The sequence below is a fragment of the Dermacentor andersoni genome, chromosome 1, assembly GCF_023375885.2.
Source record: "Dermacentor andersoni chromosome 1, qqDerAnde1_hic_scaffold, whole genome shotgun sequence".
NCBI lineage: Eukaryota > Metazoa > Arthropoda > Arachnida > Ixodida > Ixodidae > Dermacentor > Dermacentor andersoni.
The window spans coordinates 142875150-142901575 of record NC_092814.1 but is presented as its reverse complement, the minus strand read 5'-3'; the positions used below and the strand labels follow the sequence as shown (position 1 = coordinate 142901575).

The window sequence follows — 26426 nt, the reverse complement described above, 5'->3', positions numbered from 1 at the left end:
GTTCGTAGCGCTTCCTCTCTTCAGAGGAGGCCGCTATGATAATTATTTTGAATAGCACATGCCTCCAGACCCTTGTGGTTCAAGGGCTCTGGCGAGGCAGTAGTGCTGTAAGCAATTTAACATCTCGCATATTTTAAACAATGCATCATTCTTCTACGATCGATTTTAATGTTCATAGTAGTCGTCATTAGTCATCGCCATAATTTTATAGCACGTAGATTTTACGCACTCTACAGCGACTATTTTTAGGCCACTTTACAGCCAAGTCACATCTTCCATAATACATCGTTAACACTACCACTTGTCATGGCGCTCTTTGGCCAAACCTGGCCCTTGCGCCATAAAACACCACACATCATCATCATCATTAAAAATAAGCCTTGGTCCTCTGAGCGAGTTCGTTAAACTGAAATATTGACTTCCGAAATTCGTTCAAGTGAAACATTTTTGCATAGAATCTATAAAAAAACTGCTGGGGATTTTTATAAAATTCGTTATTCTGGAATATTCGATAAACCGACGTTCGTACAACTGAGAGTTTACTGTATACACTCTCATGAAAACTAAAACCGTCACTGAAATTTGGCTTTGGTCCGAAGCAAGTTTCTGGCGCGAAATATTGCTGTGCTCGCACTCTGTCGATGCAGTGTGAGCAAAGCTGGGATTTATAAACATGCTATGCCTATTACATTGCTTTTTGGGTTTCTTGCAGGGTCAGAGCGGCGCTTCGGCTGCATTACCAACGGGCTTTTGTTATCAATGTGATCGGCAGCCTTGAGAGACTGATAATAAGAATGACGTAGAAAGGAGTAGCTAGCTGCAAAGCCACAAAACCTGCTTTTGGTACTCCTTCTGTACCATTATCAAGGTAATGCGCTGTCTCTTTGGGTTTGCGACAAGCAGTGCAGTTTCTTTCAATCAGCTTGTTTGAGGGCGCTTCTTTATGGATGCGAGTGGGAGCACAGTCATAGTATTTTTCATATTTCGTGAGGTTTGCTTACCAGTCGGAAAAAATTGTATGCAGTTAATACGTCGCTGAAAACACAGCAGTTGGATGTCATTTGGGGGTGCCTGGGTGTGCCTACAAATGCCTCATTTACCCTTTGCTAATTAGGACAGGTCTTCTCGAATTAGATAATTAATTGCAATTGTCAAATTAAATTTCAGGAACTCAAGACTTACTGGTGGCTACTCCACGGTACTGGAAACGATATGCACTAGGTTTTTTTCGAGTAACGCAACTGCTCTTTCTTTAAGTCTTGGTGCATAATAGTTGGGGCGCCCTGTATAATTCACTAAGTAACCGGAATGAGGCCAAGCCAGATTCACTCGAAATCAGAATCAACAGTGGTCATGCGCAGGAGGGCTTATACTCTGACTCACAGAAAAAGAAAGAGACAGAGAGGGGCTGCAGTTTCACCAGAAAAGTGAAGCAGTATTAGTGATAGCGAAGTGTACGACAATTACACAAAGGAAGATTACACCACCGAGAGACACCAGATTCTTGGTGGTGGAAGAGAACTCTGGCTGTGAAATTTAACTGTCTCCTACTATAATGTCTTATAGATTCTCATATAAGGCCGTCACTTCAGTGAACAATTCTTCGAGGTGACACAATGTTTCTTCAAGTGCAAGATATATGTGGGGTTTGGAAAGCTGGTCGGGCCCCAGCCCTCCCCTGGAAAAATGAAAACTTTTCACCTATGGTCTTCATTGTGTGCATCGCATCAGCTTGCTATGAACTGCCTGCACCATCATGTAACCATACTGTCGCTCATGATACCTGGGCGATACACTTTTTGGACTGCTGGCATTAGTTTCTTGGCATGCAGAAAACTGATTGTCACAAACGTCACGTCCAGTTTTAGACGGTATCAAAGCAGCCGCTGCCTGCTATGCCTTACACAGCAAGAACTGCACCAGTGGTGCTGCACTCACTGTTTTTGCACAAGTGCAAGCATGTCCTGCTTGAACAACTAAGGCCTCTTCTGGATCTCTAAGAAACTGAAGCAGTTTCTAGTAGGGCAACGTTTTGTCAGCGATGCTGTGGTTCAGACAGAGGGGACATGCTAGTGTGAATCACTGGCATCAGGGTAGCATGACATTGGCATACAATGCTTAGTGTCTTGCAATGACAAATTACTAAAACAGGGTGGCTCAATTCTGGAAAAAGAGCCCATGTATAACTTTATCTGACATTATAAGCATTGTTTTGAATGCCTGTGCCTCATTTTAAAATTAATCAAGGTTTTCTTTTTTTTCATGAGTACTTTATTGACATGAAGCTTACTGGTCTTTATCAATGATAGTTTATGTAAGTTTTATGTGTTTTCCCATTAATGTCTGCTCTACACACTGGTAACATATCATTTGTTGTAACTCTGTTTTCAAACTGCAAAAAAAAAAACATAGTTGGTGCTCTGTCATTACTACTTACATAACATGCTTGAGATGGAAGACACGAACACTAGTTTGCACTTACATTGTTTATTTTCCCTGGCAATGCAAGTAAACAGTAGCTGTGCATCAGTTATTCTGCATGAAAGTTTTAATGAGTGATGATATCACTACATATCAATTCACTACATACCAGGAAACAATGGTACAGAGTGAACATTAAGTTCATGTACTAAACGTGTGGCAAGAAACATTAACATACACTTGATGGTTATGTATATGTAGATTATGTAGATCACGAAAATGTATTTGCAACTGTGAGTGGACGTCGGTACGCATGTAGGGTTTGCTTAGCTGAGTTCACGGCCCTCTACGCACGTGCGATTCCGGAACTACGAGGCCAGAACCGTTTAGAAATCGTTCTATATTGAGTTACCCATCACGATCAGGAAAACACTTCTATCGTGGATAAATCAGTTTTTAGGAATGTAGGGCCCTCTGGGCTGTACTTGTCAGCGCTAAGGTAGCCTTGCCGCCTATGGGATTATCTGACTGAGCTATGTGGAATGCTGGGTTGCTATAGTCGGAAGTTTGAATCATTCTATGAGGGTTTTTTTTTTTCTCTCTCTCTTTACAATGGTGAGCTTGAAATTCACCTCCTCCAGTGCACAACATCTGCAGGCTCGAAGTAACGCCTGTCACCGGCAAAAGATGCCGAGAGCGAGTGGGGCTATACTAATCCAGGTACAACCAAATTAGAAAGGCCCACTAAGCTTCAACAAGACACTCCCTCACCAGAACAGGAATTGTATTGTTATGAAGAAAGATACTTGTATGCATTTTCATGACTCGGTCGAAGAAATTTTAAACTTGTTCATCAACTCATCGGGAGGACTTAAGTTCACATATGAATTGCCAATTAACAACCGTATTCATTTTCTAGATATTAACCTCTGTTTTTCTTTGGACGAGCACGTATGCTGGGGATATCATCCCAGATCTAAGAAAACCTTGTTGCGTTACGACAGCGCACACTCTAAATTAAGAGAGGCATAGCAACAACATGCATTAAGGATGCACTTAGTAGGTCATGTGAGGCATAGCAACAACATGCATTAAGGATGCACTTAGTAGGTCATGTGAGCATGAGTGCAATCAGTTTTTTAAATCAGATATTGCGACTACAGAACGCAGGCTTTCCAAGTTCTGTGATCACTTCAGTATGCGAAGCCATTTTGCAGAAAGAGAAAAGAAGTTCCGATGCTTCCCAAAAAGAAAACAAAGACAAAAGACAAGTGCACGTGGTGCCATACCTACACAAGTTGTCACACAATCTGAAGGTTTCCAATAGACACAATATTAATTTGGTTTTCAGTGCCCCGTCTAAGTTGTCCTCGATATGTAATCGCATGAACAAGCGCGAAAGGCACCTGTGGACCACAAATCATAAAACTCGTTTCACTGAGTGCAGGCGCAACGTCATCTATCAAATACCGCTCAGCTGTGGAAAATCTTATATAGGTCAAACGGGACAGTGCTTCAATGAAAGAGCTCGTCAGCACAGCACTAACCTAAAGAATGGCTATGGGAGTCATTTAGCTGGACACCGTAACAAGTGTCAATGCACCCCCATATTTGAAAAGACAGAATTCATAGGGAAAGGAAAGGGTAAGAAGGAAAGGGAATAGTAGAGGCCTTTCATATAAGAAAGGAAGGAGATAAATGTATAAGCACTCCCTCTCTTGCCTTGTCGGAAAAAGAAATCACATTTTTGGAAGAAAGATTAAAATGTTGTTAATTTGCAGATGTTTTTACGACTGATGTGCGCATGCCTATGCTGAAAAAGGTATAAATGTCCGGTGAATTTCAAATAAACTTCCATTTGGCAGTCAGCGCTTGTCTGTGGTATTTGTTTCCTTGTGTCCTCGTCTTTTTCGCGCTGTTTCACTTCTATCAGACATCGTTTGTAATATCCTCGGCCTTAGTGAGATTAGAACTGGTGAGGCTTATACATGGCTGAATAACAAACATGTCCTCTGCTATAGAGGTCTCCTAGATAATAGGTGATAACTTAATAAGAGGTATAGATAAAGGTAGTACAAGCCTACGCTCCAACCTCCTGTCATAATTATGAAGAAATAGAACAGTTTTATGAAGATGTCGAATTAGCAATGAGCAAATTGTAAACTCAGTATATACTGTAGTAATGGGTGAATTCAATGCAAAAGTGGTGAAAAGGAGGCTAGTGAGCAAGCTATTGGCAACTACGGCGTCGATTCTAGGAACGTTAGAGGAGAGATGCTGGTAGAATTCACGAAAAGGAATAAGCTGCGCATAATGAACACCTTCTTCAGGAAGCATTGGAACAGAAAGTTGACCTGGAAAAGCCCTAATGGTGAAACAAAAAATGAAATTGACTTCATACTTTCTGCTGATCCCAGCATAGTGCATGATGTAGAAGTGATAGGTAGGGTAAAGTGCAGTGATCATAGGTTAGTGAGGGCTAGGATTCACCTCAATTTGAAGACAAAGAGCAAAATTGGTCAAGAAGAAACAGGTCGACCTAGAGGCGGTAAGGGTAAAAGCAGACAAATTCAGTAAAACTTTGATTTGGGCAAGTTGGTTCATAGCTAATCAAAAGGCGCAGTGTGACTGGGACGGTTGTGGTTTGTGTTCCTTTGTCTCCATCCCTCTCGCGCTGCGCCTTTTGAATAGACAAATTCAGGCTGGTACTTACAAACAAATATGCATTCTTAGAACAGAGAGATGAAGATAGCATAACACTAATGAATGATACAGTAACTAGGCTGGCTTCGGAAGCAACAATTGAAGTGGGAGGTAAGGCACCAAGGCAACCAGTAGGTAAGCTCTCCCAAGTTACAAAGGACCTAATAAAGAAATGACAAAGAATGAAAGTGTCCAACTCAAGTGGTCAGATAGAATTTGCAGAGCTGTGAAAACTGATCAACAAGGCGAAAATGAGTGATGTTCGAAACTATAACCTGAGAAAGACTGAAGAAGCCACAAAAAATGGGCACAGCCTGAAATCGGGGAGAAAGAAACTTCTCATAGGACAAAGCAAGACGTATGCACTCAAAGATAAGCAGGATAATGTCATCAGCAATCTCGAAGATACAGTAAAAAAAAAAAAGCGGAAGAATTCTACACTGGCCTGTACAATACCCAGAGGAGTCAGGATACCTTCATTAGAAACAGTAATGAACAGGACACAGAAACTCCTCCTATAACTAGCGAGGAGGTCAGAAGGGCCTTGCAAGACATGAAACGAGAAAGAGCGGCAGGGGAAGACGGAATAACAGTCGATTTAATCAAAGATGGAGGAGACATAATGATTGGAAAACTGACAGCTCTTTATACAGTGTCTGTCGACTGCAAGGGTCCCAGAAAACTGCAAGAATGCAAACATTATACTAATCCACGAAAAGGGAGACATTAAAGAATTGAAAAATTATAGGCCCATTAGCTTACTCCCAGTACTACGTAAAATATTTACCAAAATAATCTCTAATAAAATAGGGGCAACACTGGACCTCAGTCAACCAAGGGAACAGGCTGGTTTCAGGAAGGGATACTCTGCAATCGATCACATCCATGTGATTAATCAGGTTATTGAGAAATCCGCAGAGTACAATAAACCTCTCTATATGGCTTTCATAATTACGAAAAGGCATTTGATTCAGTAGTGATACCAGCAGTCATAGAGGCATTACGTAATCAAGGGGTACAGAACGCTTACGTAAATACCTTGGAAAATATATTGGAAATATATTTACAGGTATTTACAATGCATTCACTAGCATACGAGATGAAAGGCAGTCCACGCGACATCAGCGAGCGTTGTTGTCGTCGTCTTCTGTGCTGACCTCAACTTCGTCTCTGGCTGTGCTCAGTAACATGACCCCCGGTGGCGAAGGCGGCGTCCCAGTGCTCGCTAGATTGTCCGAGTAGTATCGCTTAAGGCGGGTGACATGGACGACATTGGTGGAAGGTCGAGACATGGTGGAATCGAGAGGCGTGATTTCGTATGTGACATTGGTCACTGTGATGACCCTCTTATGGGGGCAAAGGTTCGTGTTCTCAATGTTTTAACGGTTCTCTTAGGCGGAACCTCCGAGAACCCAATTGAGGACAAAGCCGTTGGTTTGAACACACACACAAAGACTTTTAATCAAACTAAAAAGGCATAAAGCAAATAGAAAAAAATAGAAAGCATGCATAATATAAACACTCAAGCGGACATTGCGGTAAGGAACACACATAGGGCTTGCATGTGGTTAACGAGGGCGCGAGTCTGGGCTTGCCACGAGGGCGGGGACGCGTCGCAGTCTCGACGCGGCAACGCGGTGAGAAGCTGGCAGAAGGAGTGGCGCCGGTCTCACCAAAGGTTGCGGCGTAAGCTGACCGACCGGGCGCCGGGAGCGCGCCAGCTCTGGCTAGGCGAGGTAACGCTGGCGGCTGGGTGGCAGGAGCAGGCGGCGTCGACGTTCTGTCCGGGCAGCTGGCGTATAACTCGGGCCCGAAGCCCGACTGTTCTCGCCCTGCCCACTGGCGCAAAAGCTCACCGGCCTTGAGGAGCTGATGGTACGCTCAGGTAGACGGGCGACGCACAGGAACAGGTCGGCAGGAGGCCCCGGTCGGGTGAAGTCCTGGTGGGCTCGGGTCCGGAACCCGACGGCCCGTCTTCAACGCCCGCTCCGGTGGTTGACCTCCTCCTGCCATTGCTTCCTGGGACTCTCCTGGCGTCTCGCCGGCGTCTCCCTGCGTGTCCTCTTGCGTGTCCTCTCCTTCTGCCAGCGCACCACGCTTTTTCTTTTGGTCTGGCCGATTTGGCATTTTCGGATTGGCTGCCCGACGCTCCGTGGTCTTTCTTGATTGGTGAGGCTTTTCTTCTTTTTGTTGGCTGTCATGCGCCGCGCGTTCTCGTGCTGGATACTCTTCGGCGTCGTTGTTTTCCTTCTTCCACCTCGGCGCGCGTGCACTCAGCGTCGTCTGCTCCTGACCGTCCCGATCGCCGCACCATGTCGCGCACCACACATCACAGTCACTAGGCGCAAGACATGGTACGGGCCAGAGTAAGACGAAATCAACTTTTCGCAAAGGCCCACTCGTCATGACTGTGTCGAAAGGACTACATCGCCAGGGTTGAAATGGGCATCGCAGTGGCAGGCATCATAGAAGCTTCGTTGCTTTTCCTGCGAAGTGGCAAGGCACAGGCAAGCAATCTGGCATGCCACTACTGCTCTGAAGATGGCGTCACGGGCTTATTCTGACGGGTCAAAAACGGCAGGAAGGAGGGTGTCAAATGGCCGCATGGGGTTTCTTCTGTACAAGAGATAAAACAAAGAAAAACCTGAAGAGTGATGTCGGGAGGAATTACAAGCAAATGTATGAAGGACAGAGCAACGTCCCAGTCACGATGGTCAGCTGAAACATACATAGCAAGCATGTCTTTGATAGTTCTATTAAGATGCTCTGTGAAGCCATTGGTCAGAAGGTGGTAGGCTGTTGTCAACTTGTGCTTTGTAGCACAGGAATGCAGGATGTCCTTGACAACCTTTGATATGAAATAGCGGCCCCAGCCTGTGAGGAGCTGTCAATTAGCGCCATGGTGAAGTATAATGTCTTCGAGGAGAAGTCAGCGACGTCGGTTGCACAGCTGGTTGGGAGGGCCTGAGTTATTGCCTACCGAGTAGAGTCGTGTAGTCAGTAAGGACTGCTATCCACTTATTTCCGCAGGCAGATAGTAGGAAAGAGCCAAGAAGATCAAGGTCAACCCTAAAGAATGACTCCGATGGTATGTAAAGGGGTTGAAGGCGGCCAGCTGTGAATGCTGCTGGTTTCTTGTGGTGCTGGCATTGTTCACAGGAATCAACGTAACATCAGACGGAATGATAAATACCAGGCCAAAAGAAGCTATGCCGAACACGGTCATACGTCCAAGAGACTCCGAGGTGACCTGCACTAGGAACATCGTGTAGCTGTGAGAGGACAGTTTGACTCGTGTGTGGGAATAACCAAGAGCAGTTCAGGACCATCAGAGTGCATGTTTTAACAGTACAAGATGCGATCCTGCAGCACAAACATATGCAGAGAAGGGGAAGGTGTCTCGGAAGTCAGCCAGGGAATGACGTCTCGCAAGTAGGGGTCATGGCATTGCTCATCTTCGATGTTCTGAAACACAGTAAGCAACAACATGCAGGTATACTCCCAGCTGTCGGGAAGCTCTGGTGGGTCTACTGGATGGTGCGACAAGCAATCGGTGTCTTCATGCATTCGGCTGTTCTAATGCACAATGGTGTACGAGTACTCGTGGAGTCGTAGAGCCCACCGACCAAGAGAAGTCCCGTAGGATCCGTTAGGGATGAAAGCCAGCATAAGGCATGATGGTCGGTGATAACTGTTAATGGCCAGCCATACAAGTAGGTGCGAAATTTACCCACTGCCCAAACGAGGGCAAGGCACTCACATTCAGTAATGGAGTAATTGCACTCCGCTTGGGACAGAAAATGACTAGCGTACACAATAACACGGTCGCAATCTTGCTGGCACTGAGCCAAAACAGCACCGATTCCATGACCACTGGCATTGGTGTGAACTTACATTCCGAGAACTGGTGGTGAAGTGAGCCACATGGTAAGCTCAGTGAATGCAGTAGCTTGTTCCAGACCCCAGACAAAAGCTGCGTCTTTCTTGAGAAGTTCTGGGACAGGATGTGCAACATTAATGAAATTGTGTACAAGCCGGCGGAAGTATGAGCAGAGGCCCACAAAGGCTTCGAACGTTGTTGGCACAGGTCAGCACGTGAAAATTCTTGACGGCGCAAACTTTCTCTGGATCGGGATTGACGCCGGAAGAATTAATGAGGTATCCAAGCACAGTAAGTGGCCGGCTGCCAAAGTGGCATTTTGATTAATTGAGCTGAAGCCGGGCCTGGCGAAAAACAGAAAGAATTGTCGAAAGGCGATAGAGATGCGTGGCATAAGTTGGTAAATATACAATAATGTTATCGAGGTAGCACAGGCAGATTGACCACTTAAAACCATAAAGCAAGCATCCATCATGTGTTCAAATATAGCTGGGGCATTACGTAACACAAACGGCAGCACCTTAAATTGATAGAAGCCATCAGGTATGATAAAGGTGGCCTTTTTACGGTCCATGTCATCAACTACAGTCTTCCAGTACCCAGATCGAAGATTTATTGAAGAAAAATATTTTGCGTCATATAAACAATTGAGGGCGTCGTCTATCTGCGGCAATGGATGCAAGTCTTTTTTGAGAGAAAGATGGCGATAGTCGATACAGAAGTGCCAGCTGTCATCCTTATTTTTGACAAGCATGACTAGGGATGCCCAAGGGCTTCTAGAAGGCTCAATGATATCTCGGGTTGTACAATGGTCTGGATGAGGGATATGGTTGCATGGGAATCGTCTGGGGCGTGAACCTGGGGAGAAACTGGAGAGGCAGCTTCAATCTCCCGGCAGACGATGCGCACAATACTGTTGAATGCAGCGGACATGGGTTGGAAACGGAGGTCCTCACAGGTAGATGTTGCAGCCGGATTAGGAAGGCAAGAAAAGTGGTGGGCAATGTGACGGCTTTTGGCTTCTTCAAAGCGGCGGCATTCAGCAAAACTGTCCTGCACTGTCGAAGAGTTCTTGAAGACGAGAAGAGTAAATGTGTCGTCTGCAATTCCTTTGAGGATATGGGCGACCTTTTTCGCTTCCGGCATCTTCTCAACCTTGCGACAAAGTGCAAGCATATCCTAGATATATGTTACATGGGACTCGATGCAAGTTTGAACTCTGCACGCAAGTTCTTTCTGCACAGCCGGGCGGCAGCCAACAGGCTTGCCAAAGAAATCAGTGAGCTTTTGTTTCCACAAGTCCCAGCTGGTGAGTTCCTCTTCTTGGGTCTCGAACAAGACGTGCGCCATGCCTACGAGGTAAAAGACAAGGTTAGCAAGCATGACGGTCTGGTCCCAGTGATTGGTCGCGCTCACCCATTCGTGTAGTTGAAGCCAATCTTCAACGTCAGTATTATCCATGCCAGAAAAGGTTTCTGTATCGCACGGTTGTGCCACCATGATGGTGGGCATGGGCGGCGAAGTGGCCAAAGCAGTCTCGGCTTGAGCTGACATTGCCCATGTAGTCAACGAGTGCGCGCTGTGTACATCAATCGTCCGTCTTTGAGAGCTCATAACCTCCCCCAAAATGTTATGGAGAAGAGAGGTTTAAATATATTTACAGGAATTTACAATGCATTCACTGGCATACAAGATGGAAGACAGTCTGCGCGACATCAGTGAGTGTTGTAGTCTTGTGTACTGTCCTTAGCTTCATCTCTGGCCGTGCTTGGTAACAATATCACTCACGATTTATCATGGCACAAACATGTGAAATATGCAACTTATAACACTAATAGAACGCTAGGGTATCTGTGCAGAAACTTGTACCCCATTCCTACATCTTTAAAACTGGCACACTGTAAAACACTTGTTCACTCAAAATTAGAATATGCCTTGGCCATCTGGGATTCCCCTCAATCATCACTAACCTTTTCCTCAAAGCCATTCAGAACAACACAACTCGCTTCATTCTAATCATTCTCGTCATGCCAGCATTACACCTGTGAAGCGAACACTTATCGTTTTTTTCTTTTTTTTTTTCAGTACATCATAGATGCAGTTGTATTGGCTTTGTGCTATCTTGTCGTACCAATGTGTACTATGACTCATTTTTACTTCGCACATGTAATGACTGGAACCACCTTCCTGTGTCAGTCGCCACTGTTCTGAATACATGAAGTTTCAAAGCTGCTGTTTACCATTCCATCTGTCAATCTTGTATTTCATTGTTCTGCATTTTTTTTCTCTGTATACACCACTCCTTTCTGTAGCATCAATGGGCTCCGAAAGTATGCATAATGAATAAATAAATCAGTCGGCAGTGTCCTCCCGTGGCTGCTCATGCATCGCAGTTTTGCCCTTTAGATATTTAATGTTTGTTTAGATGCTAAATTCCTAGATGAAAAGGCAGTACAACTTAAGCACATTGCTTTTTTTGCATTTGTTTGTCAAGCATGAGGAAATGCAGTCATATGTAATCAACTGCAGTGAATAGCATTTGCTGTGTGCGCTGACCATGATCACTACTGCATGCTACTATGGTCAGCAAGGAATATGCATTTCTTGCACTGAATAAAATACCAAATGTGCTGATGTGTGTGCTCTCGTGGCATAATATAGGGCAAGATCCATACTTTGCTAACCGCAAATGAAAATTACATGCTCAATTTGCATCACAGACTTCCTTTAATGCTTGCCAATCCAATGCTAAACCTAAGTGCTTCCCTGCAGTGCAGATTCAAATTTATATAATTTTTTAGCATGATTGCCTGTACTTTGTTTGCTCATGTGCCATATTGCCTTTAAGTGCAATTGTTTTGAACTCTTTAATTCTTTCAGGAAAATCATTCAGAAAATGGAATTATCATCTTGTTGCAACTGATTAATAGAAATTGTATTGCTGGTAACAAGTATATATTGTGTGAGCACTATAGACATATTGCATAAATTAACAGTAGACTAAGTAAGCCGTAGCATATCATTTCAGCTTTCGTATAGCATAACAAAAGCTAGTGCTTTCAAAGCTCTCATGCAGCACTAAATTTTCTTTACAGGTTGGCTATGATATGCTAGAGCTGTGCTTTCTTGATAATGAGCAACAGTCCACTACTGTAGAACGCTGTTTTAAAAGCCCTTGTACAAATGCTAGAAATTGTCAGTCTTGTATATATCGACCATCTGGCCTCCAGCACCCCCCTCCCCTCCCCTAACAGCCAAAGTGCATACCTGCCAACTCTCCCAAATTTTTCGTAATGTTTACGAATTTGGGCTCATTCCACCTTTTCTTGAATGTTGCGTCAAGTATGAAAGATGGGGTGGCGTTAGATTGCAAAAAAAAAAATTCGTGAAGAAAAGAAATTGTGCTGGTACCTGTGCCACCCTCCTATAACAGCACAAGAAGGCTTACAAAAGGGGCACCTGGTTCGACGAAATCGATTCACATTCCTGAAGCAGGTGAAAATTGTAGCAGCAAAGTTCCTGAAAAAGTCACTGGTTTGAAGGGAATACAGTAATTTTGTCAGTAAAGTTTGCTCTTGCTTGTGTGCTACATCTAAAATTGAATCATTGATAATATAGGGTCCTACAAAAGGTGTATCAGAGGTACACAAGTTGTAAAGTGTACTTATCAAAGGTGTGTGCTTGAAACAAACTTTTAAAAAAATGTGTGCTGCTATCCCTTTGTGATATTTTCATGAATTCTCAGTTTAGAAGGTTGGCAGGTATGCACAGAGGGAATTCTTGGAAATATTTATGAGACACTAGAGGCAAGCATTGAACAATGTAGGTTGCTAGATAACTCTTCTAGAGACATTTCAGCATTCATTTCACCCGAAGGGATGACTTTGTCAAAGAAATCTTGTCTGAAATGGCTGAACAATTTCTCTAATTAAAGGTACCAACAAGACACAAAATGTGCCACGAAAATATGGGGAGAATGAAAAGAATTAAGCTTTATGTTAATAGAATTGAACAGGACGTTAGCATTTTAAAGAGAACTTGTCAACACAGAAAGTAGTCTAATACTGCACGCCATGATGCTGCTGTTGAACTGTTACTGATGTTGGATCATGATCACAAATCATATGTAAGGCACCTGCAATGAAATTTCATTTTGGTTTGTTATGAGTAATATATACTATTTAGGCAGTCTTGGCAAAGTGCAAGGCTGGTAATTGAGCAAAACGAGAATAAGGTGAAAGCAGGAGCCAACGTTTTGCCAAGTCAACTTGTCTTTTTCAAGGAAAAAGACAAAAGCTGCCTTTTGTGTAAGCAAAGTATTCTTTAATGCAGTAGGGGGCAGTGTACTTGTTATATTTACAAATCTCGAAAATTATGTTCACCGAAGCTTGAAATTTATGTTGCTAAAGGTGATTTTGTATACGAGCTGAGGTTGATATGAAAGTTTACATCAAGGCCTTCCTATTCAAATAAATTTCAAGCACACAAGTACTCTTGCTTGGCTCCCACTAAACCAGTTTAAATGAAATTCATTGCATTAAAAAGAAAAAGGTAAGTTCTAGTGATAGTTCGAAATTTTAGCTTAGGTCTTCACTGCTGCTACAAATTAGGGCGAGTAGTCATTATGAGATTCTCAATGTAATCACAGAAGCTTTGGCTATGAATAGTATTCATGATACATCATATTCATTTCATTGTTAGTGCACCTTCATAAACATAACCTGCTTTGTTCCTGAAGTAAAGAAAAATTAAGCACAGGATGCCCTTTGTCAATCTTTGGTATTTTTGTATCATGAGCACCAATAAAAAAAATAGTATTCTGTGCATTTAACGGCATATAGTATGTTAAGGTACACATCTTGCTTTCCCTACAGACATGCGTATGTACAAAAATAGAAAAAAGATTATGACCCTTTGGCACAGTGTGTGGCAGGCCTCCTTAATGGTTCTGTAATTGCTTTCCTTAACAGGCTGCTCCAAGCAGCATATTGTGAGATGCCAAGATGGGAGAGCACTTTGTCAGCTGTCTTTTACACACTCCTGAGAGCACATCTGCAGAGATCATTAAGGATAAATTTGTCAAAGCGGGTGCTGTTGCTAATGTAGGGCATTTGAGCAGTGCTGCAAAGAATGTGTTAGTGTTGGTGCTGTAGCTTACAAAGCACCTGTGAAGTGTTCTGCAGGCTATCATATTAGAACTAGCAGTCACAGTCACCATATGGGGGGGGGGGGGGGGGGGTGCGAGGCTAAAATCACAATTTTCACCAGAAAAACATATTTTCCAATTTTATTTATTTTGGATTCCTAGACGTATAAAGAAGCTCATTACCAGGTTTGGTTTCAATCTACGCCATAGAAGAGAAAAGAAATTCTCTTCTCGTGACGGTGGTGTGCGCTCATTGTTGAGAGCGCCCATGAGCGCAGTATTCAAGACACGGCCATAGTGGGCAAGAAACCAAACACAGAGTAAATGCCCACGTTAGGTTTATTATTATTATGTGTGTTTTTTTTTTTTCACTTTTTAATCATGGCGCTGACTTTCCATTGAGAGTTCAGCGTATTGCAAGTTAAAAACTAAAGAAGAAAGGCATAATTCTGGCTGCTGCACCCTTGTCTGAAGACTTTAAGCAATTGCCGTAGAGCAGGTTTGAATTGAAGAGGAGGGTCAAACCTTTGAAGGACGGCTCCTTTATTAATAATTTTTAATAATTTTTGGTCTTAAGATAGCATGTTCTGAAAACTTTGAGCTAATTTTTCTCAGTTTGCACTTTTTGGCCTAACAAAACCTTCAGGAAAACTATTATTTTCAAACTGCTTTGCCAAAAGGTGCTTACAAGGTGGTTTTTAGACTCGGATTTTGTCGGGAAGAGGATGAGGTATTTTTCAGATCCCTAAATATTTTCCATCACAAAAACTTATCAGATGCCTGACATATAATGACAAAAAAAGCACAATTTTAGTGATAACATTTTTACAAAAATGACATAATATGCGACTGGCCTTATCCTGCACTATAAACCATCTAGAAGGTATCTAATCGCAAACAATTAGCATATCCTAATTATTTTTTAAATGAGTTTTCCTAAGCTGACACACCTGACTGCTCAATGTGACAGCTATAAGTATTTTTCTATTCGTGCTAGGGTGCCAAAATTTAAAACATACTCTAATGTCAAGAAGATGAAACATCCCTGAATTTTCTATCAAAATTGATGCAGCAGTTCAAAAGTTGATTCTTCAGCCCCACATCCCCCCTTAATGTTTCTGTATCGAGGAAAACACAGGTGCAGGTGTGCATTGTAGTCTATCATTTTTTTTGTATGTAGTTTGGTGCACCAGCACCAGTGCCTCATCCTTGTCAGGATCACTCAGGCTCGATATGAAAGCCAACTGCCGCATTGAAAGGTAGCTTTTCTTTCAGTAAGAGTGATATGAAAAACTTGGAAAGCTGGGTCTGGTTGAGAGAGGACGTACTAGCTGGAAAAGACAGAGGAGTACCAAGAAAATTGATTGTGTGGTCCGTCTTTTCTGGTCCATGTCTTTTTTTTACCTGTGCAATGTTCTCACTTTTCTCCTAAAGTCTTATCTCCTATCTTCATTTTTCTGACAAATGTATGGGGTGACTTACTTTTACAAAACCATTTCAAAATCTGAAAAAAGACGGTTGTAAATATGCCATAATCACAGTTGCTCCATACTTGTGTTAAAGCTCCCATGTTCATCAAAGTGCTAGAAATGCAGTGATCTATTTGTGCTTGCAGTATCTCTTACAATTATGAAAACATAAAGCTAAAGGTTAAAGTTAAAAGTTAAAGGTCATAAGTGCAAGTCATGTATAAGCTCTGCATTTATTCATTTACATTGCATGAAGTGTATCAAATTTAAGTAAATCTGTCACACACATTCATTCAGGAAAATGGTGTGCCACAGGGATGTGTGTTAAGCACAACACTGTTTGTGGTGAAAATGAACTCAGTCAGTAATGTAATTCCATCCTCTGTAATGCACTCATTATATGTGGATGATCTACGAATTGCATATCGTGCATCGAACTTCGTAACCTGCAAACGGCAAATTCAAATTACATTAAACAAACTTGCGCAGTGGGCATCTGAAAACGTTTTTCGCTTCTCAGCTAAAAAAGCTATTAGTGTTGTCTTTTCACAAAAAAGAGGCCTACAACCAGACCCCATCCTTAAGCTACAGGAAGCCACACTACCGGTAAAACAAGAACACGAGTTTCTGGGTGTTCTGTTTGGTAAAAAGTTGAACTTTCTCGCATACATAAGTAGCCTTAAAACTAAAGCAAACAATGTACTTAACATGCTCAAAGCCCTGTCCCGGAAGCACTGGAGCTCTGACCGTAAATGCCTGCCACGCATCTACTGCACTTTGTTACGTAGCATATTAGACTACGGTAGCACCATAGATGGTTCAGCTAGACAGTCTTACGTCCGGCGACTTGATCCCGTTTGTAAGCTTGGACTACAGTTGGCAAGTGGTGCTTACAGAACATCGCCTGTCCAGAGCTTATATGTTGTTTGTAACGAGCCTCCTTTACAGCATCGCAGAGTACTACCTTTTCCTACATACCTAGAATCCAGTCCTCACCACAACACATATGCTACAATATCGTCACCCAGTGCAACTCTCGTTTACACTACACAAATAAACCGAACATGATTAGACCTCTTCTGCAATATGAGGAATACTGTCGTGATGATGACATTCCTGGTGAGCTCCTTCAGGTTGCTAAAAGGCCACAACGGCTACCCCCGTTGTGCGAATTCATACAGTTATGTGACTGGGCATTGGTACCTAGAAAAAGGACACCTCACACGAACACATCATACAAGAGTTCCACGCTCTTCAGGACAAATATCAAAATTGCATATAATTCTATACTGATGGCTCTAAAACAAAAGAATACGTTGGTGGGGGGGCCGTGACAAAAAACTGGGAAAGAAGTATTCGATTACCACAGCATGCCTCTGTCTACACAGCCGAAGTCTACGCAATGTGGACTGTGGTTCAAAAGATCATCGCAGAAAAACATCAAAACAGTCATATACACTGATTCATTAAGCACACTGAAGGCTCTTCACATGAAATCCTAATGTGAACCCCTGTTAGGGGATATTTAAACATGGTAACGTCAAATAATATGGCAGATCAATTAGGTTTTGTTGGGTACCAAGCCATGTTGGTATACCGGGTAATGAAGCAGCGGATAGATGCGCATCAAAGGCAGTGCACAAGGACATAACAAACACAATGCTTCCATATAAAGATAGTATCACTGTAATTAGGAAGGCCTTAATGTCAAAAGGGCAACAGGAATGGGACCATTGTATAAGCAACAAGCTACATCTTACTAAATCTGTAATTGGCGAGTGAAAATCGTGCAGTCACCAGCAACGGTTCTATGAGGTGATCCTGTGTCAACTTCGGATTGGACACATACATCTGACACAATTTTTCCTTCGAAAAGGAAACCTGCCAACTTGTGAAAATTGCAATGAACGTTCTACAGTGATACATATCCTTATATGTCCACACTTTGAAACACAGAGACTGAAGCTTTTACGCAACCTATATAATTTACACATACCTTTACACCCTTCCCTATTACTGGCAAATGACCCGCTAGGTGTTTGACTTTTTAGAGACTACTGGTTATTTGCACCAACTAGAATGTAAGGCAGGTTTAGCTGCTTTAATGTTGCATTTTCTATTGTCTTGTAACTGGTGCAGCATGGCATGAGTAGCTTTTGTGGCATTAAACCCCAATTAACCTAAATAAATCAAACCAAAAACCTATCGAACCTTAAAAAAAAGTCAGATGGTAGCTCAGGAAAAGGCAAGTAATAATAATAATAAATTTTATTTCCCATCAATGCATGTACAGTTGACAGAGGTGGCAGGAGTAAAAGTAGTAAAGTACTTGACAAAATTCTTACCATCTACACAGCAGGCAGTGGCAAGGGAATGCAACGGACACGACAAGCATAGGATAAAGTCGCAATGAGGGATATGCATCCCAATACATTATTGCATCCTATGTGAGACATGTTATGCAGCATAAATTAGAACAGTAATATTACCTACTTAGTTTACAGTTGCAGCATAATGTAAAGCGGGACATGAAACAGTGAAAAATGTAGCCTACGTAATGTTAGTAACGTCCATACCATGAATACCTATCCTGATGTTAGGGGCCACAGCTGGGTTAGAATAAAATACTATTCTAACCTGGTTTTATTCCAGATCAGCCATTAGCTCTCCATTATAGGTGTTTGTTGTTTTTTGTACCAGAAGACTACCTGCATCTGTGTGTGCATGTCACTTTTTTTCTGAACATCTTGCATGTAGGTCTTGGGCATATTATAGACCTGTCAGTGTGCAAATGTGCGCACAGCTTATGTTTGACAAATAAAGCTCTAGAAAGGCTGCATAATGACTTCTTTATGAGGGGGATCTAGGCAGTGAAGCTTGCAAGTAGGCTTATCAATATGTGATAATAAACCATATTAAATATGCCTTGTGGTGCATATCATAGACTAGCACTCTGTCATTGCATTGGTTGCATAATCCTTTTGTTTCATGTGGAAGATGTGCAGCGTAGGTGCTTTAGCTGCTCTTTTCCTCCCACTTCAGTATTGTAGCTATTTCAGGTTACAGAATTATTGTCTTAGTGTGTGTGTGTGTTTTTTTTTTTTTTTTTCTATTTACAGCAACCTTCTTGGCGCCTTTGGGGTGAAGAGAAAAGTGATGGAGCAGTCTACACGGTTTACCTTAAGAAAGTACGGTACCATCCAAGTAGCTCTCTCAGTCGACACGTGAGTCTTTGAGATTTCAGTTACAAAATGTATCATCTACCTTGCTAGCCTGTTCGTCCACCCCTTCCTTTTTTTTTTTTTTTATTTGGCATATCTCATATGTATCTTTTGGCACTTTTTGTCTTGGGTCCATTCCCTAAATTACTGGGACAAATAAAAGCATTCATTTATATTGATATTTTCTCAGCTTTGCAGGGTGGCTGTAATTATTTTCTTTAACATTAGTAAAAAATACCCTAGCTTTTTGGTACAGTGCTTGAAACTGAGAATTATTTCATGAAATTGTTCCATAAACAGATGGACTTTGCATATTCACAAATTGACCTTGACTCAAAGCTCTTCCTTGATTCTGAATGGAGTTTACTGCTTCCCTCAACTGAAGAATACGCTACACTCCAGTAACATGCCCCTCCACTCTAGTGCATTCAAATACACTGGTAGTGCTTTGTTACAAAATTTTAGCTCAGAAATTACTGAGTGCTATCGAAGACTAGTGACCAGTCGAAGGCATTTTTCTAGAGTCCACACTGAGTGTCAAGTGGGAAGGAGGAAAGAGAGAAGGCAGGGATGTTAACCAGAAATGAGTCAAGTGAAGGAACATTCTAGAATATGGGGGTTAGCCATTAGCAGATGCAAATGCCAGGCCAGCAGCTTGGTAAACAGCCAGTATAGTACACATGGGCTAGCACCCAACAAGCACCCTTTAAGGTTTCTGGCTGCTTTTATGTCTCGGGAATCGGTCTAGCAAGAACATGCTTTGCCATAATTACTTTAACTGCCCGAGTGCACAGGATCGAATCCCGGCCGCATTTTGATGGGGGCAGAATGCAAAAACACCTGTGTACTGTACATTGGGTGCACATTAAAGAACTGCAGGTGGGCAAAGTGAATCCATGCCCCCTACTACGACGTGCCTCATAATCATATTCTGGTTTTGGTACGTAAAACCCCACAATTTAATTTAAATTAAGTACTTAGCTATTGGTACCAGGGGCGGCTCTAAAGTGGGTGGCGGCGACCTACTATTTCTGGTTTTCCCAATAATGGTTTTCTTAGAAAGGCTACTAGATGACTTGTGCTTTAAAGTTTTGTAAAAGGAAGATCATCAGCAGTAGCAGCAGCCTATTTTATGTCCACTGCAGGACAAAGGCCTCTCCCCGCGATCTCCAATTATCCCTGTTTTCATACCATACCATACCCTCGTACTAGTACTGCATACAGTGCTGCTTGACATGTTTTATAGTACATTATCTGCGTTCAACGATTTCAGCTATATTTAAAAAAAGAAACGTAAAAAGTGTTCGGCAAAGATGTACTGTCAGCAAGGTAAGCTCGAGCTGCGATGTCCCATTATTTTCATAACACATTGGTGAGAGGCACGAAGTAAAAGGGAGAAAAAACGCTATGCTAAATTTTACATCACACATTCTGCTCTTGTAAGAACGTGAAGAAAGGGGTGAAAGGGTGAAAAGGGAAAGAAAGGGCTGAGAAGTCAGCTGTTAGAGCATCGCACGCATAATTCGAAGACGTGGGATCGTTCCCCACCTGCAGTAAGTTGTTTTTTCATCCACTTTCATTGCCATTAATTTATCATTTCTTTAATTCAGTTAGTAAGTACAAGTAATTTCCCCTATGTTGTCCTTGGTGTCTTTGTTTGTTGACTTCTCGTGATAGTCTGCTCTTGGTATTTTGCTGCACATTTAGTGTTCAGGTGTGGTAGTAAAAGCTTCGACAAAAGTGGAGTCCTCGTAGGAAAGTGAGCAACGTTGTGGAGACAACAGTGTATACAAGAATTTCTGCAAATATTGTGTGAATGAACAAGGACACTAAATAAACATATAAGTAAGGTCAATGAATACTCTAAAAGGTTCTAAAATGCACATCCAGGACTCGGAGGACTCAGTATCCCACTTGGAATGGGAGACTGTGCGTGTGCGAGTCATCAAGGCAGGGCCCCTGGAGGCCATCGTGGCCAACCTGGCAGATGACGAAGGAGGCCTTGAACCAACAAATGTCAATGTGTTCCTGGCTACTTATCGCTCATTTGCTACCCCTCAGCAAGTGCTGGATGCCTTCCTGGCCAGGTATGCCATCTTGATTATTTCGATTCAGTTCTCTTGAATAATAGAATGCAAGGAGTGCCTGCTAGTTCTTAGTAACATGTACAGACGTCAACTGGTAATTCGGGTTCATCGGGCACCGACTAGAGGTGTAAATTATCAGGAGACCTAGAAAATGGATTCACCAGCAATAGTCTATTCCACAAGTAGCCAGAACATTTTGTCAGTGGATTGCGTGGTTGTATTTCGACCAGTATTGTGCTGTTACTGTAGCTTATCCGCCAAGTTTACGATTTTATCGTAATGTGCCCAATTTTCAACGCATTTTTACGAGTACCTTATAGCTTCAACAAAAGACACTCCCTCGCCAGAACAGGAGTTGACCTCCCTGGTACAGTATTCGGCCACTCCCTCCCAAATTACTCATTCAATCAACCAATGGCCCTCAGTCCCTAGCAGCTGCGGAGCACCTGACCAAGGCGGCAGTCAGACCTGTAATGCAGCAGAGGGTGCTAAGAATCTCTGGACCTGGACAGGCCACCAATGGAAACTGACCCTGGCTATGTATAACACCCAAACTCTCTCGAGTGAAGCTAGCATAGCAGGACTCCTTGAGGAACTATCAGGCATTGTTTGGGATATCATTGGCCTTAGTGAGGTTAGAACTGCTGAGTGGTGAGGCTTATAAAGTGCTGACTAACGGCCATGTCCTCTCCTCTGCTTTAGAGGACTCCCAGATAAGAGGCGATGCGGGGTAGGACTCCTAATTCATAAGGACATAGCGGGCAACATTGACGAATTCTGCAGCATTAATTAAAGTGTAGCAGTAGTCATAATAAAACTACCGTATTTACTCGCATAATGATCGCATCCCTGAATTTTGTCGTCAAAATTCATTTTCTTTCCCGTGTAATGATTGCACCCCGAACTTGTTGCAGTGATATGTCGTGTGCCTAGTCTAGCTAATGATGATCGCGCTTACCATCTGTTGAATGCCACGCGAACGACTCTTCAAGACATACCAAGCGGTCTGCACGCACCAAACATTCTTAAGCAGATGCTCCATTTCATTCCTTTAATCACGTTCCGCACTGCAGTGAAAAAAAAAAAACTACGAAACATACCGTGGCTACATTATTTGTAGGCTTCATAATTGTTTTGGTGAAGAACAACAACAAAAAAGGCGCCTTTCGGTTCTTCTCGTCTGCATTCGTGGGCACGCAACAAATCGCGAGCGACAACGATAGTGGCCACGTTTACACTGATACATTAGCAGTGTACCCTATTCATACGCCGACACTTGTAACACAGCTAAGATATTCGCCCACCCTTAACGGAAACGTGCCGTATTAGGATAGTAGTGAAGACAAATGCCGCTGTTTCCGCAGCATGACCGCCATGTGTTTCTACATGTATGTCACTGGCAGCTAGGCGTGCCCACCTCTGTTTCTGTCCCCTCAAAGTGGAGATGGCTACGTTATTGTCGTAAACTTTTTGATATTTATGATATTATTCATTATTGATGCGAAAGAAACTGTTTCAATGCGCGTAATGTACTCATGAGAAGAAAAAAATCTTGTTCAGCGCGTTTGGCTTGCTCTGCCAGCCGCCATTTTTGTTTTGGTGTCCCGCACTGTTCAGCGGCAGCTGTAGGGTGGCTAGAATAGGGAGGTGTGAAGAAGGGCCTCCAGAAGCTGGCCCCAAAACACATTGCTACCGTGTGAGGGCGCTGCCAGCCGGGGCACCGTTTAAGGCGCCATAGTTTCTCGCGGTGTCTGCATACCTCCGGGCAGGCAAATGATTTGACAGCGCTTAGTTTTTGTGTTTGAATGCGTTAGAATCTGACGAGATTTTTTTCTCTACATTGTAGATGCCGAGAGAATTTATTTATGTGTTTCGCTGCTCTCATTCCACATGGAATCAGCGAGCACCGACTATGCAGCCAACACAGTGACGATTTTTGTGACCACCTCTTGCCGAGGTTAGCGCGCTTATGCCTTGCCGAAAGTATAGTTCATAGGAATCACCGAGCAAGGACAGTACGTTGGAATAACCTTGAATGTGTCGCCCGCACATTGGTCACATATTTGGGATTGTAATATTACTTTCAAAGGGAAGAAGTTCATGCAATATATCAACATTGTGGTGAATAAATTCTAAAAAGTACAGAGCGCTTGTGACTTAGATGTTTATTGGAAATAACACAGTTATTGCTTAGCATCACACTTTTACAAAATGCTGGGCTTAACCTTCTTGGCTTTTTGTGAATGACACGCTGATTTAAGCCTTTGAGGAAAAAGTGAACATGTGCGATGCAATAAAACCTAGACACCGATCCTGTTAGGTCAGCGGAATGCTTGCTGCAGCCAATCTGTGCACATCGGCTGCTAGAAGCAAGGAATTCTTTACAACTTTTGCGTACAGTGGCATAGTGCTAAATGCACGAGTGAATCTCTCCTCGAGGGTCTGAATGAGGTTGTATAGACAGACTGATGGATACAGAAGCCCCCCCATGTCCCACAGCTTGCAAGCGTCTGCTGGGAATTGGTGTGGCACACTTTCTTTTGTCACAAGGCAGGCATCCCTGCATGCCTTGCAATTAGTTAAAAGGATGCGCTTCCTGGCTACATATCCCGCAATGTAATAGACCAGGCGGGCATCACTGTGTTGCTCCGCATAGTCTACATGGTCTACGGGAACTTCTGCGGCTTCGGCAGGTAGTCCAGTGTCGTCCAAGGCCGTTTCTTCGTTTTCTGGGAGCAGCTTGTCCTCGGACAGCAAGGACTCCAAAAGTCCAGGGGACACATTTCCTCCCTTGGGGCTCTTGGCCAAGCTGTAAAAGCTTATGCACCTGTATATACACAAGAAAGTTAGACAAATTGACACTTTGGATTACATGCTTTCTATTTCAATGGACCAGACTGAAATGCATAAGCTTTGTGGGGATGCGCGACTCTCACGCATCCCCTGATATGCTGTTTTCCCGCACGGCTCGCGTGGCCTGGCACCCGCGGCGGTCGGAGTGGTACAAGCGCGGTGCGAGAGATGGCGCGACTGTCGCGCCGCGGCGGGGTTACTCGGGCGCCGAGAGACAAGGCGCGTGCTCTTTGGTTCGAGGTCGTCGGCGGGCGCGGGCGCCGTCCGATGCTTCTGCGAGACTGTCTCGCGTGGCCGCCTTCGAACGTGCCACCATTCGCGTGACTGTACACGCGAGCGACCAGGCGTTGGGATCCAGCATGGGGCGAACATATTCGCTCGCTATCCGGTCGCTCGGTGAGTCAGACTTCTAGATTTGTCGCGCGCCCATCGGCATGTTTTGTGGATAGCAACTCGGCTAGCAGGCATTGATCTATGAAAGGTGCAATAAATGCCCTTGTGATTGTTTGCACTACTGTGTTGTCGTTCCTTTGTCCCAAGAGTACGGAGGAGAACCCCATATCTCCCACATCTTGCATACTTTATCATAATGATAAACTGCGCAGGAGTGGGGGGATCATTAGCTCCACTGGACTGTCTAACAATACCAAATGAACACTCCAAGCAGTCCTGACTGTCATCAAGATCCTGATCCCAACCTTTTCATTTAGATACGTCAAGAGGTTTTTAGTGGAATGTATGGTCACACTCAGACCTTCTGATGTGCCCTTTTTTAAGAAGCTGAGCCCTTTTGCATGGGCCTCCCATTGATCCAGAAATGCCAGCATGCAGTTAAGTGCAGCTTCTTGAGCACTGCCACGTCTGAAACAACACGAAAAGCATTTACCACCGGCACACGAAAGTGAGCACAGTTGCTGTGGGCATACCTCAAAGCTTCAGTTGGAAACCGTGATGCCATGGCTTCAATTGTTTGAGCCATCACATCAATGAACACCCTTGTTGGCTTCAGATTTGAGTACTGTTGCTCAATTTTTTTCTTTGTGTAAGTCCATGGCGTACAAAACTGCACTGTTGAAAATATTGAAGGCCAGATTTACCCGCATCTTTTCAAATCCACTACGGTATATGTGTAAATATGTCAACTTGGGTGCAACTTTCAATGTCAAGGCACTGCTGTCAACCTTCCATGTCCTTGCAACATGCTCCCAATGAGCATGCAAAATTCCATAATGGTTATTAAACCAGCTTCTTTCCAGATGCACCGCATTTTAAATAATGAAGACAATAAAGTGGCATGCATACGTACTCGGCCCCTGTGTGTGTTGAAGCCATGCCTAATCATAGTGTTTTGCACGCATTTCACGAGATGGGGAAAATCTGAGATGAAATGCAGGAACTGCTTCTTGTCGCATGGATGTGGAACCTTGCATCGCACATGTTTAGCATTTCCGTGTACACCCATGTTATACCACAAGGCACAGTTCCATGATGCACCATCAGTACAGATGTAGTCCACATGCAGACCGGCTGGCTCGCATAGAAGAATTGCCTCCAAAATTATCTTTGTCAGCGTTGGTGCCTTCACATTTCCATTGGAAGCAAAGACACCTGAAAAAAAAAAAGAGGGAAGTAGACATGAGTGCAATTGCAAAAAAAAAAAAATCAGTGCTTTGATGACTGCTAATTACCTATGACCTGTGTCCATTTTCCCACGAAAGGCTGAAACATAACAACTAGGCCATGGTCAGCCTTTGTGTGCTTGTCTTGTGCTTCGGTGAACTGCCGCAGGTTTACAAAGCCCTCAATATCCGTAGTAGATTTGAGGTCCAGGTGAGCGGAAAGTTTCATCTCATCTATGACTAGCCCACCATGCCTGTTCATTTCGTCCATTTCGCTGGCCTTCTCCTTCACACACTCAAGAAGTTTACAGCTAAAACCATAAGATGCTTGGAAAGCCTGCAAGTGTAACATAAGAATGATTAAATTATACTCAATAGGAAAAGAGTAGTCGCATACCTTGATGTACTTTTGGAGGCACACATGGCTGGGAAGTACAAGGAACTCATGGCCCCTCAAATGCTCATATAATCTTAGACTCTTCATCCTTAAAAGGAAGCTTTAGCTCGGGCCCAACTCTGACGCGGCCTATTCAGATACATGTAAAATGCAAAACCGTTTTTCTGAGATAACCCCTGGACCAATTTTAATGAAATTTGTTGCATTTGAGAGAGAAAGTTAGTCTAGTAACTATTGGAAGCGGAATTTCGATTTGGGGCCTGAATTTTGTTGCAAGGATTTTCAAAAATTCGAAAGTTTGAAAAAAATAGAAGCACGAAGTTTACAAATTAATAGCTCTGCATCAAGAAAAGATATCGCATTTCTGTAAATGGCAGAAACAGATTGTTGAAAGCGGACAAATTCGGTGTGTCATTTTATATCTTACGTGAATTTGTTACATTGTTTACAAGGGTTCTGCAAAAGCTGCATTTCCATATTACTAAATTTTTTTAGATTCATGAGTGACGTATCAAATTTGTTTGCTTTAGATGCACTATTAGATGCAATTTACAGTCTTGTTTTATCAGTTTTAGTTACTGAGTTGATAGTTTCATTTTTTGAAAATTTTCAATTTTTGCCATTTTTTAG

At 43.1% G+C, this 26426-nt stretch overlaps 1 protein-coding gene across 1 annotated transcript in view; it reads left to right on the top strand.

The window, feature by feature from the left end:
• Rgl (Ral guanine nucleotide dissociation stimulator-like) overlaps positions 1-26426 on the top strand; it is a 150813-nt gene that overhangs the window by 17699 nt on the left and 106688 nt on the right. The window contains exons 2-3 of the mRNA XM_050192046.3: positions 18739-18843; positions 20731-20927. Of these exons, the coding sequence (XP_050048003.1) occupies positions 18739-18843; positions 20731-20927 (302 nt within the window). The remainder of the gene's footprint in view (positions 1-18738; positions 18844-20730; positions 20928-26426) is intronic.